At 36.9% G+C, this 20,654-nt stretch overlaps 1 protein-coding gene across 7 annotated transcripts in view; it reads left to right on the plus strand.

The window, feature by feature from the left end:
* CDKAL1 (CDK5 regulatory subunit associated protein 1 like 1) overlaps window positions 1–20,654 on the plus strand; it is a 663,852-nt gene that overhangs the window by 44,463 nt on the left and 598,735 nt on the right. The window contains exon 2 of one of the 7 annotated variants that reach the window (XM_025443488.3): window positions 12,375–12,490. The exons of the other annotated variants lie outside the window; for them this stretch is intronic. Coding sequence (XP_025299273.1) covers window positions 12,410–12,490 — 81 coding nt within the window. The 5' untranslated portion in view covers window positions 12,375–12,409. The remainder of the gene's footprint in view (window positions 1–12,374; window positions 12,491–20,654) is intronic. 7 annotated transcript variants of the gene reach the window in all.

Here is a 20,654-nt window from a genome sequence, read left to right on the forward strand (position 1 = left end):
TATCTGTTTTCAGTGAACTTATTTCTATTTTATTTTTTTTACTTTTCATCTATGGAGGAACCCATTTTGACTGTTCCAGAAGTATGAGGGGTGGGTCATGTTTTTTCACATACATTCTCATATTTTGATAGAGGTAAAGCTCTATATTAAGAAATGTGAGGTGCAAATCCTTTTCGAACATTTCTAACTCTGCTCCCCCCATCCCCACCCCCAAAATCAACCTTGTCCTTAACACACTGCTATCATGAAGATTATCTTTATCTCTGCTTGTAGCACTTACTGGACTCTGTTGGGATTTTTTTTTTTTTTTTCCTGTTGGGATTTTGTATTCACAGCCCTCTCTCTGTCCTATTAGAGTGAACTTGAGTACAGCTTTTCTAGTCATACGACCAGCTACCATGTTTGGTCTGTAATAAGCTCTCAGTGTTTGCTGAATGAATTAATATCCATATTCGTGTCATTCATGAGGAACATGTGAAGTGTACTGAACAATTATGTACAGAATGGGTCTCTCATTTGCATTGCTCTTCTTTTTACCATTAGGTGTAAATCACTGATGATTTCTTGCCACCTGAAAAATTAAGTTTAGCGTTTTTCTAGTTCAAATAGTTCTTTTATAAGTTTTTGGGACTCTTTTATGAGCCTGACCACAGTAAATGGCCTTATTTGTGCTTTACGAATGTTGTGATTCATGAGCACTGTGAGTATAGATTTCATGCTTAAAGTGACTAAATAAAATGGGCACATTGTTCTTTGTTAGTTTCTTCAATTGGTTCTTTTAATTTTCCTGTTCTTACTGGTGATACCTTAAGGCATCTGGCCAGTGTTGAGTATTTCTTCCTGACTCATCATTCCTTCCGCCACCTGCCAAAGAAATGCTTTTTTACTTTGGTCAAGAACACTTGGAGTTAGATTTCATTATGGGTATAGGTCATGGGCCATCTGATAAGTCTAAGCTTGTCATACTAATTAGCATTCACTGCCAGCTACTCGAATGCTTTAATTCTGGTGCTATGCTGTTTTAAACCTAAGTGTGTTATAGAGGATGGAGAAATCCTTTTATCTGAATATGGAACTAGCTACCAAATTTGGAGGTTCTTCCTCCACTCCCAGTACAATTTCCCTTTGTGTAAAGTTTCAGTGGATTGTATTAAGTAGATGTTTATGTAATCTTTTAGGGCCATTAGATTTTTTTTCCTTAGGTATATTTAAATCACCCCTTTTGGACATAATATAGAAAAGAGGAGGTTTGAGGGTTGGGAATTCAGAAGGAAGAAAAATGGCTGGTAGGTCCTATAGGTAGAGGTTTTAACCTTTCAGCCTGGAAGACAGAGATACCCTTGGGCCCTAGTATTTACCATCTTATATTTGAGAGCCATGAGAAGTTGAGATCTATGTTTAAGTGTCCCTGGGACCTTGTGGGACTCCAGAAATATAGGAATCTATTATAGTACGAAAGGAATCGACTGGACTCATAAATGTTTTAGATACAGTGAAAGCATCTTAGAATGTATTTTATCTGTTGCATGTCAAAAAATTTTCTCATGTTTGAGTGAGATCTCCTTCCTTCTAGAAGGAAGTTAAAAAATTTTTATAGGGGCTTTAATGGGTTCTTTTCTTTCTTTTCTGTGTTTCTGTCTGTCTTTCTAGTATGTGAGGCCTGAACCCTTGACCCGATATCAAGACCTGAACTGAGACCAAGAGTCAGACGCTCAGCTGACTGAGCCACCCAGGCACCCCTCCTCGGGCTCTTTTTCTACTTTTGGTCTTCCTATTCTGCCCTTCCCTTAGATTTTAAAATTCTCCCGAAATAGATTCTTCTGCTATGGAAATTTTTAGAAAATTAGCCCCCTGATTGGATGGGGAAGAGATTACTTTCCACCTCTGTTTCTATAAGAGGGAAACCTATGTAAATCTTTAGAAAGAAGATTGTGTTGGTCTTAAAGAATAAGTACTATAGATGGGAGAACGAGTAAGAAAAATGTTGGTGTTAAAGACTAGTATCCATTGAGTGAGACACTGTGTGAGGTTGACCAGCCTGCCTTGTGATTGTAGCCAAGCCATTTAATCTTTCTGAGCCTCAGTTTACTTCTGCATAAAATGAGCAAGTTCAACTCCAATCTTCTTTTGTTCTTTATAAATTTATTTTTTCATTAGATATTTGTTAGCTGCTGCTAGGTACTGTGTATTCCTCAGTGAAAAGACAGATAGGGTCTCATCCTTGTGAGAAGACTGCTTATCCTGTCTTTGTTGACCTATCCTTTCTGTTCCCTTATCTAGTAATGGGGTGGATAATGAGGAAGCAATGTGAAACAATTAATTACAAATTTGGGGACCCTGCCTGCATTTATGTACAAAGTGAATCAGCATCTTGTAGAGGAAAAACACACTTGCAAAGACAATAGTTTATATATGTTAAAAATGTTATTAAATTGAAGAATGATCTGTTAGTGGAAATAATTGGGTGACTTGGGAGAGAGAGGAATGAACATCTGAATTAGAGAACAATATTGTTTCAGTGTACCAGGTATAAATGGGAAAGATTTATCCTTGATGCAGAAAAGTAATTAAAAAGTATTTGAGCTTTTTGGGGGTAGTTACTCATGCCATTGTATATGCTGACGGTCAGATGTAATTTTTTTCAATATGAGGGAAAAACCTGTTTGATATGTCAGCCTTTAGTCTGGAGAATTGAAATTTATTGTCTCACCAAAGTGGAAAATAATTTGAATAGAGTTAATAAAGATGAAAGGAATAACATTTTACTTCATTAAGAAATATGGCGAGGCATCCAAAATGAAGAAAAGTCCGCATTTGGCTTCAAGATTTAAAATGATCCTCTGGTCTGTGTAGGTTGGTTCAAGAGCATTTAACTCTGTCAGAGAGCCAGGTTAGCTTCATATAATTTAAAACTCCGACTTCTCCCAAGATACTGATGAAAGCAACTAAATTTATTCGTTATTAGGTAGTGAGAGTAAGTTCAATTTTCTCCAGACTTGTGACAATTAGAGGTTGGTTCTAGCATATCTAATTCTTAAGTTTCAAGGCTACCTCTATTTGAGAGCTGTTTTGGGGAGATAACCTTGTAACACATACATTTTAATGAGTACATTACTCTGACCACTTGCTGAAGTAGACTCAGAGTGACTGCTGACCTGAAGTGAAGGCCCGTGTTCAATATTAATACGGCACGTCTGCATCCAGACAGCAATCTTTCATTTTGACATGCACATAGTCAAAGTAAATTAATGTTTAAAACCCGAACACTTTAAGTTCAGCCAGTGTGTGCATTCCATAATAATCCTTCAGAAGCAGTTTACATAGAAATGCTGAGTGCTTTCTTATACTTTATCATATGTGTGGGTCCACATTGTAGTATTTGTAACAAGATTTATCCAGCACTGTTTTTGTGACTTGTCTTGTGGTGGCTGAAGAAATTAATTATTTTAGGATTTAGTCTTTGCATGTTTTAAATAAAATTACACTCTTTTTATATATATTCATGCCTGGCAAGATAGTAGTCTAATTTCGATTATATTATTTTTAGATGTTTTTATTAAGTTAATTCCTTTCTTTATTTTATTATTTCAAATAAAACCAAGTTTTTCAAAGTGTGGTACTAATTTTTAATACACTAGGCCTGGAAATAGTGTGTATTTGTGTCTATCTGTGTAACAAGGATATTGCTGGAGGATTTTTCTTTTCTTACATACCATTTTCAAAACTTGCCTTTATTGGTTGAAAAAACATTCATGGCAGATGTAGTAATGGGGAAATTATATTAACATTTAAGTATTAAATTAGCTTTTAGCCAGAGTCTCCTACTAATATGATGACATTTAGTGAGTTCAGGATTTTAAGGACCATGTTGCACAACTCATTGTTATACATTTCCTGTTTGCCTTTTTAAAAAAGTATGTTAGATCTGCTTTTTCAGATTGAAAATTTCCATTGTGGATTTCAGTGTTGTTATTATTTTACCTTGCTTGTCAATGTTGGTTATTGATATATTGAGACTATTATGTATAGTGACCATATTGAGAATAGTATGCTATTGTTGCTATGTATTACAAGCCAGTTTTCATAACAGTTTTACAGTTTAATTCCAGAGAAAGATCTCAATTTATATTTATTAACATATTTCAGCTAGGGAGTTTTCTGTTTTCTGAAAAGATGGCAGATGTGGCTGAACCTAATATGAGTTGAAAATACATGTTTAAAGTATATCTCTTAAGTCAATATGATGCTTTATATTTTGTCTCAGCATTATTGTAAATACCATACTTTTACGATAAAAAATCAAAATTAGATTCCTTCTATGTCTGATAGAATTTATTTTCTGTTCAGAAATAAATATAATATTTGGTTTAGGATATAGGCCATCAGATAACAACTGTTGGATTATACTTAATACATTTATAGTTTCCTAAATCTTGGATATCCGTAACACCAGAAAAATCTGTGCTTTCCCCATGGTACAGTAGATTTAGATTGGATTTGGAAACATTGTACAGAGAACATCTATTGTTTCCACTGAATGATGTATGCCCTATAGAGGTGAACTTTGTGACCTACCGCTCTTCTAGTAGTAATGGATTTACACTGATTTGAGCATAGCCTCTCACTCGATCCTATTTTCAGTTCTCCTGTGTGATGACTGGTTGGCAAAATTAAATATCTGTTTTGTGGCTATGGAAGGCAGTGTAACTAGCTGGCTCATACTTCCAAATTTACAATGCAGGCTTGATTAGTGTTATGTTGTCACTACCTGAATTAATTAGCTGTGTCTATATCATATGAACATACTCATTTTTGTTCTGCACGGGAAATTTCTGTCCCCCTGCAAGGTTTCATAAAAGCTTATATTAGCTTGGATTAATTAGAAAATCAGCATTTTAACACCACCTCTCCCCCAGGCAGAAACTTTGTGAATTATTTCTATAAAAAGAGAAATATGTAAGAAATTATATGGTGAGGCCAGCGATTTGTGATCTGATTCTAATTTGCTTGCTTTTATAATTCTTCCACAAAAACCAGCCATATTATACCTCTAGAAAGATCAAGGAGTTTAGCTGGAATGTGTACACATGTAGGTTTTTATAAAGTCATCTGTACATCTGTACAAACACACTATAAAATAAGTGCCTCTTGGAAAGTAAGAGTTACTGTGGAGTCCTCAGAGGTCTTGGGCTATTTTGATGGAAGCTGTCCCTGTACCTCCATTGATAGAAATATGACGGAGCAGAAATTTTCTTTGGTGAAAAGCAATGCACAGCAGACTGTGACCTCCATTTCTTGCAGTTTTATGGACTTAGTTCAGAGGGCTGGTTACTGAGAGCAAAATATGTGCATGATTACATATAATCAAGGTTAATTTTTATCAAGGGTCACCATGTTTTTGCTATGGTCTGACAATCATGACCTACATTAAAAGAGCCCTGTGGGTCTGTCTGGTATATTTTTGCTTGATGTCTGGGTAGTTTATTTCAGATGCTTGTCAGTTTCATTATATATTATCGTTTGGGGCTCTTGTTGGATTTTCAGGTATACCATAAACATAGTGCTCTTTGCAATTAGATTGTCTTGAGGGAGCTTCTGTTTTATGGTGTGTAAACATTCTTTAATCTTGAAGGATAAGTAATTTGGGGGACATTTTCCATTTGGTTTTGAGTTATATTCAATTGGTGGGCTATTTTGAAATAGGATACATTTTAGCCCTACAACCGAGATTCCAGATTTGGTTCAGTTAATTCATTCTTCAGTTAGTTTTTCTTGGGGAAAATATTTTCAAGTTTTTAATTCAAATGCATTTTCCTTGCTTAAGAAAAATCCAGATGAGTAGTTTATTTCACAACATAGCAACTAAGTAGGATTTATAAGACAGAAATTTACAAATATTTTCCTCTTTTGGTGGTACAAAGGGAATGGTGGGTAGTGTTTAAAAAACATGTGATTTAAGACATTTTGGTAACTCAAAGACAAAACTTAATGGCTGTTAAAACTGGGTATTTGGTTTTGTAGTTTTGAAATCATATTTAATTTTGGCCATATCTGTCTTGGTAGTTTAAAGGATAAACAGTTCAAACAGTAAGAAAAAAGCAGTTTGTGTTTTGTCAGTTTCAACTTTAGATATCAGTAAATCATTGCTGTAGCCTTCTTTATCTTTTGTTTGCACAAAAAACCTGTTAGAATTATGTCTGGGGGGACCATCTGCTGTGGTTCCCAGTCTTGTCAGTGTGATAAGGGATAAGCTGTATAAACAGGGGCACCAGAAAAAAAAAAAAAAAGAGAGAGAGAGAGAGAGATTGAAAGAGAAAAGCAGGCTGCTTTTAGGAAGGAAAAAGTCTGATGTGGATTTAATTTTATAATGTAGCCACAGAAAGTCATAGGATTTTGCTCACAGTCTGTCAGGATTGATGCTGTCATGTATGTATTTAGAAACCACAGGTCCATGTTATTTAAATGGTTTATCTTCATGTTAATATTATACTTTTTTTTTTTATTATAGGGTTCCTGTTTTGAAGGTTGAACTTTAAAAGTTCTTTGAAAATATGTCAGTATAGCACTTGACATTGCAGTATATTCCAGATTGTCTCTTTAGTTAAAAATTTTTTTTTCTAGCTATTAATTTTTCTCTCAGTTGAATCCTCGGAAATCATCCTTTTCCTTTTTCATTTGCAATGAGGTCATGGTGCTTCATAAGGAACAAGCTAGTCATTTCCATGGCAACGCACTCTATCAAAACATCACAAATCTGTCTTGTCCCTTACCTTTAAACTCTCAAGTGCGAGAAGTGTGTAAGCAGCACTGCTGTTCTTACAGCATATTGGATTATAGCAGGATTGCAGAAAGGAGAAGAAAGTCAATTAAAAAAAATTGATCCGAAAAGTAACTTAAATTCACTTAGCTACATATATGATGTGTGTATATATACATATAAAATTCATTTTATATTAGAATATATTTTATATTAAACAGTTTTTTAAGGTGGAAAAATAAAGATTTCAAAAAACTGATTTCTGAAGGTGATTGTTTAGCACCAGTATAATAATAATAAGAACCTGGGTGACATGGTGCATGTGAATGTATCACACTGTTGCTTCAGTCATGAGAAGTCCACCTTTGTTTTGAGGTTCTAGCACTTTCCCTTCAGTCATCTTGGCTTAAGGCAGTGTTATTGCATTATTTTGGTACTATACTAGCACTTTGAACTTTAAATGAGCTCCAGAATTTTGTTGGCTTTTTCCCCTATTAGAAGGTGCTATTGAGATGATGTGATTGTAGTTAGTCGTTGATCAACATGGGTTTGAACTGTGCAGGTCTGCTTGTGCTCAGAATTTTTTTGATAAGTACCGTACAGCACTGTAAGTATATTTTCTTAATAACCTTTTCTCTCATTTACTCTATAGTAAGAATACAGTAGATCACAAAATATGTGTTAGTTGACCGTGTTATTGATAAGTCTTTTAAAGTAGGCTTAGTAGCTATGTTTTGGGGAGTCAGAAGGTAAATGCGGATTTTCAAATGTGCAAGGGTTGGGGGTTCTGCACCCTTAATTTCTACATTGTTCAAGGGTCGATTGTATTTGAACAGAACAATTGATGTATCATAAGTACTGAAAATTTCATACTTGTTGAGATCAGGTATTAGGGAGTACAATAAATTTTTTAATAATTTTTTTCAAAATATGTTTTACTTCTTTCCCCGCATGTATTTTGCAAAATTTCCAAGTTTCATTGGCGTGAGCCGTGAGGATGGTACACGTTGCAAAGCTTAGTGCTTGCAGTTTCCCTGCATGGCCTGTTTGCAGGGCGTGTGGTGCATCCATTCCAGTCCTTGTCATCGGGGCTGTCAGCTGTACCCCAGAGGTTGGCTCATCTGACTCCTCCCATGTGGCTGTAGGAAGTTTGGAGGCAGCCACTTTCGTGTCTCTGTCTATATGTGGCATGGAACAAGTGCTCAGTAAATGTTTGTTGAAAGAATAGGGATCAGAATGAATGGAGTTAGTTGTTTGTGATAAACCATTTGTTTCTGTGGCAAAGCTGTATTCTGATTTTTTTCCTGTGTGTTTAAAATGAAGTTGGAATATGTTTTACATAACCATTTTGTATCATTTTTTATCTCACAGTATATTTGGTATCTTGGGTCCACCTCCTCGTGCCTGCCCAGGCCTTATCCTTAGTGATCACAAAGAGAACTTGTAAGCCTGTCTCTTCCCATTTATCTTCATTTCTGATGAGCTAACCTGGCAATTTTAAGCTCTCTGTTGTGGGAGAAGGACCTGGTGGTGGTAGAGGTTTCCAAAGGCTGCACACAGTATGTGGTGCACTGCATTAAAAAAAATTTTTTTCTGAATTATTTGCTAGAGAAAGGGACCAAAGGAATAAGATAAGGAAAAGCTACACAGCCCCTACCTGAATTCAGACACTAAACATTATGGATATAGCTGAAGCTCCCTTTGTACGGAGTGGGGAATAGGTGGGATACAATTTTCATTCTCCCTTTCTGCCTGTTTACTCCAGAAAAGCTTCAGCCTTCAAAGGAAATCTCTTCCTCCCCTCTGGTTTCATAGTAGCACCGCGGGCCCATGTGTATTATTGAACCTGCCAGTGTGTCGTAACCATCTGTTCAGATGTCTGCCACCTCTACCAGGCTGTGCGTCAACTTTGTGTTCCCAACACAGCGCACAATGGCTAGGATGGAAATAGGTGCTCAGTAAGTGCTTGTGGCGTGAATAAGTGAAATAATGAATAGGGACAGTTCTTTTCTGACGATCCCCATTTCAGTGTAGGATTCTGTTGAGCAATACTATTTCCTTGTCTAGCCCATAGTTACAGGGGCTTGCTGCTCCCGTTTGAGCAAATTGAATTAAACATAAAATCCTGTAGAACAGATGCATTTACAAGTCCCTGCTCACACAGCTGCTGGTCTCTTTAATAAAAACATTGCTGTTTTGATTGAGCATTCATAGTCCTCCTTTTTGTTAACTCTGTTGGTATCGTGATGTAAGTGGAGACTACAGATTCCTGGGATGAGCGCAAGAAAAGGAGATGCTGAGATGCAGTAAAAAGGGTGGATGGGAAACAGGGTTTGTTTTTAGGTGTAGTTTTAATAGAAAGAATAAATACATATGCTTATCCTCCCTAGGCCATAATTTGAAGTCTTTGGCTCCATATTTCTCAGGCAGTTATTCTAATCTTTCTTCTCCTTAATCACCATGTGTAACATCCTTACTTGAAATTACTGAGAGCATATACATATATATTTGCTGTTTAAAGTTTTAAAAGATTCAGGCGTGATTTATATGCAGTGAAATGTAGAGGTCCTAAGCATTCAGCTCAGTGAATTTTCCCCCCATTGTACTCACCTGTGTACCACCCCCTGGAGGAGACGGAGAATATTTCCATCTTCTTGTACCTCTTTCCCATCAGTGCCCCCTTCCCTTTCCCCTCTGCCAGTGGCCACTTTCTGAGTCTGCTGCCTCTTATTTGTGGATGTCATGTAACTAGTGTCACATGCCGTGTCCCCTTTTGTCTCTGGATTCTTTCACTTTCATGTATTTGAGATCCATTGATGTTGTTGCATGTATAAGTTTCATTTGCTTCCAACAAAGGTGTATACGTTAGCAACCAAAGACAAGTTTATTTTTACCTTAAAGCTGAGAAATTGAGGAGTGCCTTTTCAGGAGTTTTGTTAATAGAATTCATGACAAGAACTCATCTTTATGGAGCGACAGCCCCTGTGCTGAGGGCTGGGCCTGCGCATTATCTTCGTTTCTTTCCTCCAGTATCTGTTTCCTCAGTTCTCTGTGGAAGACATACTTGGTGAAAGTCTTGACGTCTGATGAAGGACTTGATCTTTGCCCAAAGAAACTGTCTTGTGTTGTGAAATTCTAATTGTTTTCCTCGGGCCAAAGCACTGTTTATGGCAAGTATTGAGGACCTAAAAGTGGAATGGCAATGGAAAAGATGCACCGGGTAGGAAAAGCCGTTCAGGCCGTTCAAATTCCCCTCACACTGGCTGCAAAGAAAGTCTTTGTATGTAGGAAATCATGTTAACTTTTTCAGAGATCCTTATAATAATGTGGTGCCCTTCTTTGTACTTTGTTCAGATTATATCAGTCCAGCTTTGAATTTTTATGTGTAGATTTGTTTTGCTGGTGGCTATGTAATGCCTACTATGTGGCAGACACTTCTAACTGCTTCACATCTGTTAATTCTCCTAACTCTGCAAAGCACAATTTTTTTCTTTTGGGTCTGTGTTTTGCATATGAGGCTATGAGGTACTCAGAGATTATAGGACTGGACCAAAGCTGCATAGGTAGAAAAGTGGAGCTGGGATTCCTACCCAGGCAGTCTGGTTTCAGAGCTTTCCCCACTATCCTGTGTGCCACACTCCCATCCCTAACCACATTCCTGACTTTTTCTTGATCCTTGTGATGATGCTGGATGAGTTTTGGTAGGGCTAATAGGGACTGATGATACCAAAACATATGTAATAACGGAGCTTGGTTTTATAATTGACATGTTCATGAAGTCGGTCTTGACATTGCATAGTTCTTTATTATTATTATTATTATTAATTATTTGGTGCTGGGGAAGATATTTAGGAAGGGACTCTTTACATTTGGCATCTGTACCATAATAGAGTGAGTACTTTAAGCCTCCACAAAGCTAATCATGCAACCAACACTGTGCTTATTCAAGCCTGTATGTACAGTGGATCGATGCTTCTCAGCAGGCCCCAAGGGTGGGAGACCCACGAGGTTTATTACAAGGAATGTAGTATGTGTTGTCTTAGTCCTTGGCAACTGAAAGTATTCTATCACCATGTGGGGTCCTTGTACTCAAAGATTAGACACACATGTACTAAGTCCTTGACATTTGTGAATTCAGAATTTGGGGTTTCAGCTATTTTTGAGTACCCAGAAAGTCCGTGACATTTAGTAGTTTGTCATGAGAGTATCAGTTTCATATAGTAGTGGGGTTATGATAATTAATAAAAATAACGTATGTAGGCATTGGCTGTCAGAAGGCTGGAGTATAAATTCTAATCATTTGGTTAGTGAGTGAACCTAGCAGAGGTTCACTCATGTCTCTTCTACTTTTCAATACTAATGAATTTGGAGAGGCCTCGAGATGCATCCATTACCATGTTAAGGGGGCACTGTTGTCAACACTCCTGGTCCGTGCAGGCCTGTGGAATTTCTTCCCTGGAGTTGGGCTTTCAGGGTTACTTTGCTCTCTTGTCTTTTATGGAAAGGTTACTGTTTACTTCTGTTTGGTCTTTAAAGATAAAGTTCCTTTATGTTATTTACTCCCCTCTCCAGGCTATAATGTAGGCTATTAATGGTGGTCACTTTTCCTAGCTATGGGTTAAACATTCTGGACAGTAATCTTGGGCAGTATTCTTCCTTTTATTGCTGTGCTCTGTCACTCTGTGTCTCTCTTCTTAACTCATGATTAAGTTGGTTTTGCTGACACTTTTTCTGCCGTTTACTTTTTTCATCTTAAAATACATTATTAAAATTTCCAGGAAAACCCGAGGTATTTTTGTAGCTCAGCCTCCATAGCCTAGATCAATCCTTGATACATTAGGTCATTTTGCTTCCCACAAACTTGGGATGGTGGATGTTATGGGGGAAAAAAAAACCCTTGAATGCGGTTATTGTCATACACCCTTGTTTTTTAAGTCAGACTTCCATTTTACCATGCTTTACTGTAATTTGAAAAAAATGGGTTATTGCATATTTAACTTAGCAAAGGTGCCATATATCCTCTCATTGGTGAAGGTTGCTTTAAATATATATTTCTCTGATAAAGGAGTGATTTTCCATACTAATTCATAAGATATGCTGTCTGTATTTGATTTAGTAAGAAGCCTTATGATTCTTTGAATTTCATAAGGAACCCCTTTTTAGAACCTGTTTAGTATATACTTACCATGTGGAGGATATGGAGTTTGATGTTCTGCAGGACACAGAGCTGAAGCTCTCTTCTTAATTCTTTTTAAAAAATATTTTATTTATTTATTGACAGAGCTTCAAGGGGAGTGGTAGCCAAAGGGAGAGGGAGAAGCAGACTCCCCACTGAGCAGGGAGCCCAACATCCTAGGACACTGAGATGACCAGAGCCGAAGGGAGATGCTTAACCCACTGAGCCACCCAGGAGCCTATCTAGTCTTCATTTTTATAAAGCATTCATACTTTTGAGACTCTGAAGGGTGTTAAGCTAATGTTTTGGGCAAACCAAATATAATTCCTGTTGTTAAGAGTTTAGGTAAATATTTGAAAAAATTTACATGCTAAATGAAATTCTTAATTTATTGCAACTTCATTAACCTTTATTTTTTAATGCTGTTCCTATGAAATGTAGATATTAAAGAGATCCAAGTACTGTGACAGTCATTAATGATGGATGCTTTAGCAGCCTTCAGAATTGAGCAGCGGGAGATTTACAGCCAATACAAAGTGCCTGTGGTAATCGTTAAAGTATGATCTCCATATTTGGTATTTTTACATATCTGTGATTTATAATAAATATCATGCAATTGCAGGTTTTGCTTTTTGCAATAAAGTACAAGTCAGTAAATAATGTTACAACCTTAACACCTTAGGTTTTGGCTTAGCAATTCATGGTAATATCTAAAACGTACTTAACTTTTACTGTGTGGTAGGCATTATTCTGAATGTTCACATATATTAACTTCATGCTAAGGATTAAGCATGGTTTTCAAAAATGAATACTAAATCCTTTTGGAAAAATACAGCAGAGCTGTCTTTCAGACCCTGGGTTTGGAAAGTCCAGTTCCCACCTCCACACCTCCTTTAAAAACATGTGCATACAGATATGCAGATAAGTATATTTTCAAAAATGAACATAGCAAATTCACAATTACTTTTTGGAGAGGAAGTATTTTCTTTATGTATCTGACCCACAAAGTTATCTTTTTCTTTCACAAGACATTTTACAGAGATTTATTCAGGTATGTGAAGTAAATATTAACATGTTGCCTAACTATTCAACTCATCTGAGATACAGTGCTATGGGCTGAAAGAAATAATTTTAAAAATGGAAAGATTTGGTCCTTGTTCTTTTTTCAATTATTGTAGGTGGCAAAACATGGATGATGCCAATATAAGATGATGGCATATTTTTCTAATGAGAAGATTAAATGAACTGTTTTGATTAACTGGAATATATAAACGTTAGGGATGAAGGTGAAATTGTCAAATGAAATTGTCAAATATCCTTATATTTAGTCGTTATATTTGCATAGTTAAAATTGCATTATATGGAATAATTTTAAAGTTGTTACTTTCTTTTCTGGCTTTTCTTCTCTAGAATCAGGTTTTGACCAGTCTGACACAGTTTTCTAGACTTGATTTCCATTTGGCTTTTTGGAATTCAGCATATTTAGAATCTATCTATCATGTGGTCTCTAGAAATTTCTCCCAGGCTCCTATTCTTATAATTAAAGAACAGTTGGTTTTGTCTTTCCTCCTGTGGAAGCATATATGCTGATGTCTACAGAGTAACCATTTATTATAATGCTTTTAAAAAAATTAATCTTTGAAAAGCTTGTTACAATGAAATTCAATACTTGCCAGTGTGAGGTTATAGCCCTAGGAGTTAAATCAGGGTTAAGTCTCGCTGCAGCTGTTTTTACTGATCCTAGTTACTTCTCTAGGCTTCCAGAGATCCTGTTGCTCGGGGTAATGTCTTCTCCAAGTGATAGTCTGTTATGCAGTATAAAGGAATGGAGAGAGTAAAAGAAAGAGCTCTTGGTAATAAGAAAGATCTTTGCATGGATTTTATTAGAAGTATAAAACGGGATCCCTGGGTGGCTCCAGCTGTTTGGTGCCTGCCTTCGGCCCAGGGCGTGATCCTGGAGTCCCGGATCGGGTCGGTCCTGCGTTGGGCTCCCTGCATGGAGCCTGCTTCTCCCTTTCCCTCAGCCTGTGTCTCTGCCCCTCTCTCTCTCTCTCTCTGTGTCTCTCATGAATTATTAAATAAAACCTTTAAAAAAAAAAAAAGAAGGAACATAAAACAGTTCCATCTTTCCTGAGGGATGATTTTTTTGGGGAAAATAAACTGTGCCTTAGATTTGAGCATTTGTTTAGTAGCTAGCTAACACGTCTCAGGGAGAATAGATAAGTGGTACTTTAGCCAATTTTTTCTCTTTGTATATAGTCACCTTTGCATACTGCTTTTCCTTGCCATTAATTTAGCTTTTTTTTTAACCTATTTCTTCATTTTCACGTTTCTCTGTTTCATATTATCTTGTTAGATTTTTCCCCCTTTTAGTCAGATGAAGAATGTTTATCACTATTGATGTCTTCAGAATCATAAATATCTGTAACTAATTCAGGGTGTGAGACTAATGTCCCAATGGCTGAGTCTACCAGATTGACCTCCAGGACAGATTGATGTATTTCTGGAATGAATGTTTCCGTGATTCTTTCTTGCAGATCAAACTTTAATATTTGATATCAGACCTATGTAATTGTGGAAAGACAAAATACACTTTTAAAATTATTTGCATGATAATCTAAAGAACAAAAACATTTAGCAGGAGTGGTGGTAGAAATGTTTCCAGGATCAACACTTGAATGCTATGGGAGAGCAATTTTTTTTTTTTTAATGGCTGGCAGGTGGCAGAGTTGAAAAACAGGTTTTTATAATGGAAATGCTAAGAGTCTTAGCTATAGTGATGTGAATGGTATTGTTACAATAGATATAATAGATGTATTGCATTATCTTATCTAATCAGACACTTTTGTTAGAAAAAGCTCTCCTCTCCATTAGTTTCAGCATGCTTGTTGCAGAGAATGGTTCTTTTGAACAATTTTGGTTACTCACAAAATATTTGAGAGACTAAGGATTTTTTTTTCATCTTTGTCAAATTTTAACAGATTTAATAAGCCTAAATGTATTTTATTAAAAATACTACTTTAAGCTAGGAAAGTAAGTATAGGAAACAGCCCAGATGTATTCCGGATTAGAGGATATGACTTTGTCCCTTTAATGAATATCAGTAATGTTGGCAGTGTCTGCTGTTTTTTTTTTTTTTTTTTTTTTTTTTTTTAATGTTAGTACTCATATTTCACATTTGATTTGTTTTCAGTATCTTTACTCTTAGAATGGGACTCAGGAAATTGAATTACATTTTGTATATTTAGTTTCTAGTCTCATTTTTATTTTAAAAATCCTTACAATTTCTAAAGGCTTTTGTAAATAGGAGTCTGTAGTGTCTGTAAATCTGGGAGGCTAGGAATGAAATACCAAACAAGAGTTGGGTTTGATCACAGGGAGGAGGGTACTCTGTAGTATACTTAAAAAGGAACTCAGTTATTTTCCAAGAAAGAGTAGAACCAGTTGGTCTGTTCCAAGTAAGTAGACTAGTGTCTGAGGGGGTCGGTCAAAATCAAAGTGGATAGTTGCCATTTGGGGACTTTAATCCAATGAGCAGGAAGCATTTTCTGTACTCGCAGGCTGGAAATGGACACATCTTTCCCACCCCATCCAAGAAGAGTGGCATTGGGTGGGGAGTGGGGATGAATGGGCTGTGATTGGTGAGAGCTGTGATGCCTTTTCTTCTGTGTAATGTTGAGAGTCTACAGCACGGAACTGACTAGTAAGTCCTGCTCATGTCAAGGCTTACACTGAGGTCCCTGGGTAGTTCGGTAGTTCTGAGAATATATTTATTTGTTCAGTGGGACTCTTAAATGATTTAATGTGTGCCAGCTTGCTAGTGCTAGATACACAAAGATGCCCCAAACACAGCTCATATTTGAAAAGCTGTCAGTCCACTGAAGCTCTTTAGAACCACTGGAAGAGGGGATCCCTGGGTGGCTCAGCAGTTCAGCGCCTGCCTTTGGCCCAGGGCATGATCCTGGAGTCCCAGGATCAAGTTCCACGTCAGGCTCCAGGCATGGAGCCTGCTTCTCCCTCTGCCTGTGTCTCTGCCCCGCCCCCTCTCATGAATAAATAAATAAAATCTAAAAAAAAAAAAAACAAAAAAAACCTTTGGAGGAGAATACCCATACATTCCCAATACCACATCCACCTGCCTGTATGAATTAGTTTCATGAAGCACTTGTAGTCTCTTCACTGTACTTGAGTGGTCTACGCCCCTGAGACCAGCTCTGTCACCTGTGTTCCAGGACATTGTTCCTGCAGGAGTTCTCCTTTCTCTGTTAGATGATCTTCTGTCTCTACTGGGTCATTCCTGTCACCGAATATACTATGATACACCTGATCTTAAAACAGTTTCCTTCCTTTCCTTGACACCATATTCTTCTCCAACTTTGACATTTCTTTCTTCCTTTTTGTATCACAGCTCCTTGTAGACAGTTGTTTATGTTTGCTGCTTCCCCTTCTGTTCTCAATTTAGTCCAATCAGGTACCTTTACTAAAATTGCTCTTGCCAAGTTCACCAGTGACCTCTGTGTGGCCAAGTGCAGCTGTCACTTCAGAGGCCATATAGTCTTCATCTCCTAACATTTGACATAGGAGATAACTCTTTCCTTCTTGAAATACCTTTACTGGGCTTCCTAGACACAAGTTCCTCTTGATTATTAGTTCTTTTCTGATTTCACTGGCTGCTCCTTCCATCATTTTTGCTGGTTTCTGATAATTATTATGATATCTAAATGTTAGAGCCCTCAGGGCATTTCTTTGTGTTATTTCTCTACGTTTACCAATTTGGAATTTTATGGAGTTACATAACTTTGAAGCGCTCTCTGTATGCAGACACTACCCAAATATATATTTCTAAATCAGATCTCTCCTTTGAACCCTGGACTCTCTGCCTATATATCATCTGAATTTGAATCTTAATAGGCATATCTATTTAACATGTCTAAAAGTCCTAATCTCCCCCACAGATCTGCCACTGTAGTTTTCCTATTTCAGTAGAAGGAATCTATGTCCTATGAGTTGCATGGGGCAAAAATTTTGGAATCAAGGATAACTACTCTTGTTATCATGTCCCACGTTGAATCAGCAAATCCTGCTGGCTCCACCTTTGAGACCTATTTGGAGTCTTGTTATTTTTATCACTTCCATTTAGGCCACCACCTTGGTCTAATTCAGCATCATCTTGCCTAGATTATAATAGATGCCTGATTTATCTTTCTGCTCCCTGCACACCACCCCCCCACCCCCCCACCCTCGCCCCAAATCTGTTTTCTACAAGGCAGTCAGATTCCTTGAATACCTAAACCAGATTATTTCACACTACTGCTCAGATTTCACAGTGCTATCCAATAGAATTCTCTGCAGTGGTGGAAATGTTCTGTTTAGTACTGCTACGGTAGCTATGACCACATATGGCTGTTCAGCACTTAAAATCCAGTTAGTGCCAAGGAGGTGACTGAGTTTTAAATTTTATTTAATTTTAATTAATTTAAATATAAATAGCTACATGAGTGAAAGCCAAAGTTTTTATTGTGCCACAAGAGGTGTTAGATAAGTGCAACCCCTCTTGTGTCTCTGACTTCATCTTCTGCTACCACTCTTACCCTAATTTTCTTGCTGTTCTTTGAACATACCCAAGCATGTGCTCACACATCCCATTCCTATGCCTGGAATGTTCTTCCTCCAGGGTATCTATCCACTTGTTGTGTTCCCTTATTGCAGATCTTTGCTCAAATGTGACCTTATCAGAGAGTCCTTCTCTGAGCACCCTATATAAAATAGTACGTCCCCTCACTTTCTGTCTCCAGTGTCCTTTACTTTCTGATCACCACCTGATGTATTTATTTGGTCATGATCTGCTTCTTCCCCATGAGAATGGATGTTCCAGGAGAGCAGGGGCCTTATACAGTGATACTCTTATAGCCCTGGAGCTTAGGACACTTGCCCAGCCTGTAGTGGGCACTCAGTCAATATTTAGTTAATGAATAGTAATTAGAGTCAAGATATCAAGGTGGTATATATACTTTGTTGGTGTATGAATGAAGGTTTCCTGGAGTTACAGAGGAATTAGTAATGCCTTCAGCCTCAGGACTTGGGAACAATTTCATGGAGGCAATGAAGTTGAAATTAGGCCTTAAGCAATAGATATGTGTCTAATTTTAGTCAAAGGATTAAAATTATGTGACTTTATTTTTATTTTTACTTTATTTTAAATGATGCTGACATTTAGTACATGAGTTCTGTTGTGTGGGCCCTATGCTGGGCACTGGTGATACAAATAAGATGAACAGGATGCTCTCACTTCCTTCGGGGAACTCGGGTACTGTATATGATAATATAGTAGTATCTGCTGACTGGAACTAGAGTAAAGTGGTAAAAGTTTCAAGGACAGCTTTATTTCTTCTAGCATTTTAAGTGGCATATTTAATTATTTTAATAATGAAGAGATTGATAGGCGAAAAATGTATCAGTAGAAATGTGTCTGTTTCCATCAGCAGGTTTTTGTTGATAGGGATTGAATTTTCTTTCCTTTTGAAAAAGATCTTATTTATTTATTTTGAAAGAGATAGAACGAGAGAATGAGTGGTGTAGGGAGCTGGAGCGGCAGAGGGAGGAGCAGACTCCCTGTTGAGCAGGGATCCAAAGGCAAACTGAACCACCCAGGTGCCCCAAATTTTCTTTTCTACTTCCCTCCTCTGTTTCTCATTATGGCATGGGAGTTCTGCAGAAAGCTGAGACAATAAAATTCATTAATTGTCCTTAAACTTGCAAAAATTACGAATCTGAATTGTTGAGATTTTCATTTTGAAAGAGAAGCACTAGGATTATATGATACTTTTGGACTGCTACAGAATAGGTATGCTGTGAATACCTGATGAGTTTAATGCTGTTAAAATCCATTAGAAACAGATTTGACACTGGACCTTAGTTCCCTTTTCATTACATGTTGTTGTTCATTTAGGTATTGTGGGTGAGGAATGAGCTTTTCAAAAATACTCTTTATTTTCTACAACCCACAGACTGTATTCTTCAAAGCCACCTTCTACATCCCTCCCTCATCCAAGAAAATTCATCTTTCCTCCTAGCTGCCTGTGTTACTCTTATTTCTTTGAGCCCACCTTTGAATTTAGGACTTGTAAAATTATAAACATTTATAAATGTTTGATCTCTATGTCCATGGAACAGCTTTAAAAATCTTCTTTAATCTCCTAGATGAGGCAGTCAAGAATAAGGCATCTTCGATTACAGAATCTCTTTGAAGTTTTCTTTCTATTTCAGTTTTTCCCTCTAGCACTTCTACTTTCAGTGGCTCAGAGGCGGTTTTTTTTTTTATTAAATTTCCCCCCCTTTTACTTAGGTCTTTTTGGCAGTCATTCAAAAGTTCAGAGGCAAAATTAGTAAAATTGTACTTCGAGTTTTGTTTATTGTTTTCAAGCTCTGCTTTTTACTAAGATAGTTGTTGGGGGTGGAAGGAGATCTCTTTTTAAAATATTTTCATTTATTTTACATTTTATTGCTGCTTCTTGTGGATATAATAGTCCTAAGAATGACCTGTTATTTTCCTTGACTAGACTAGGAAGCTTAAATTAATCAAGATGTCTTGAGTATAGGTTAGCAACTATCTATTTTTGTTTTAAAGGATATTTAAGTTTTAAAATGAAAAGTTTGAAATCTTGAAGTTTTGGACTTTTACAGCTTTAGTGAATCAAAGTCTTGGATCAGGCAATAATATTAAAAATATCACCACAGAAAGAAAGTATCTTGTTACTTTCTTCATTCAGGTTGTCCTGTGTGAAATTATCGGTGGTCATTTTGTCTCCCTGCGTACCTGCTCTGCTATGTTAAGAAATTTACTTCACCTTTTGTTATCAGATTCACATACTACGAATGTTCAGGCTAGATAGCATCAGAGCCAATAAATTACATGTATCACAGTCTTTTGCATATTTATGATGGGCTTTTACTTCATTGATGGCTTTAGTGTTTTCTCCTTTATACTTAATATTGTACACACACATATATTGACACTAGGGAGTAGCAGTTTCGGGTTGCCTTCTATTTGATTTTAGATGTAGTCGAAACTCTTACTGAAAGCCAGTGAAAGGCCTAACTTTATAAGTAGAGTTTTTGTTCCTTTAATTCTGTGATTAATAATTACTGTTTCTCAGGTTTCCTTTGGTGGGTATTCTCATGGAACATTCTAGGATCCTGCAATATTTCTTGTTTGATTAGACAGTTATTCATTCCTTGCCTCTCAGAAAGCGGGGGCCTCCTAATTGACATCAGCAGGATTGAATTTCAGGAAAAGAATATACCACGAAAAATACTCTCTTAATTATTGTATTAGGTGGTTTTTCTCTCAACAAAATAGTAAGAATAAGTCCTAATTTATGTTTTCAGGTTCCGCAGAGTTATTTACTGTAGAATTGTGTTGCTTTTTTTTAAGCATTAGCAAAGTGTTACAGGAGAGCAGGTAAGGGGGTATGTGATGATTTCAGGCTGCTTTAAGTGCAAAAGCCACTTCATTACTTTCTGTGTGACCTTGAGGATATTGTTTACCTCCTCTATACCCAGTTTTCTCATCTGTAAAGTAGGATAAGAGTAGCTATTCTATACAGTTATTATGAATAAGAGATGAATTTAAATGAAAATATTTAAGATACTTAGAGAAGTGTACTGAGAAAAAACTCAGTATAATACTAGGAGCCAGCTGCTACAGCTGTTGTATTAATG

Source organism: Canis lupus, chromosome 35 (assembly GCF_003254725.2).
Source record: "Canis lupus dingo isolate Sandy chromosome 35, ASM325472v2, whole genome shotgun sequence".
Classification (NCBI taxonomy): Eukaryota; Metazoa; Chordata; class Mammalia; order Carnivora; family Canidae; genus Canis; species Canis lupus.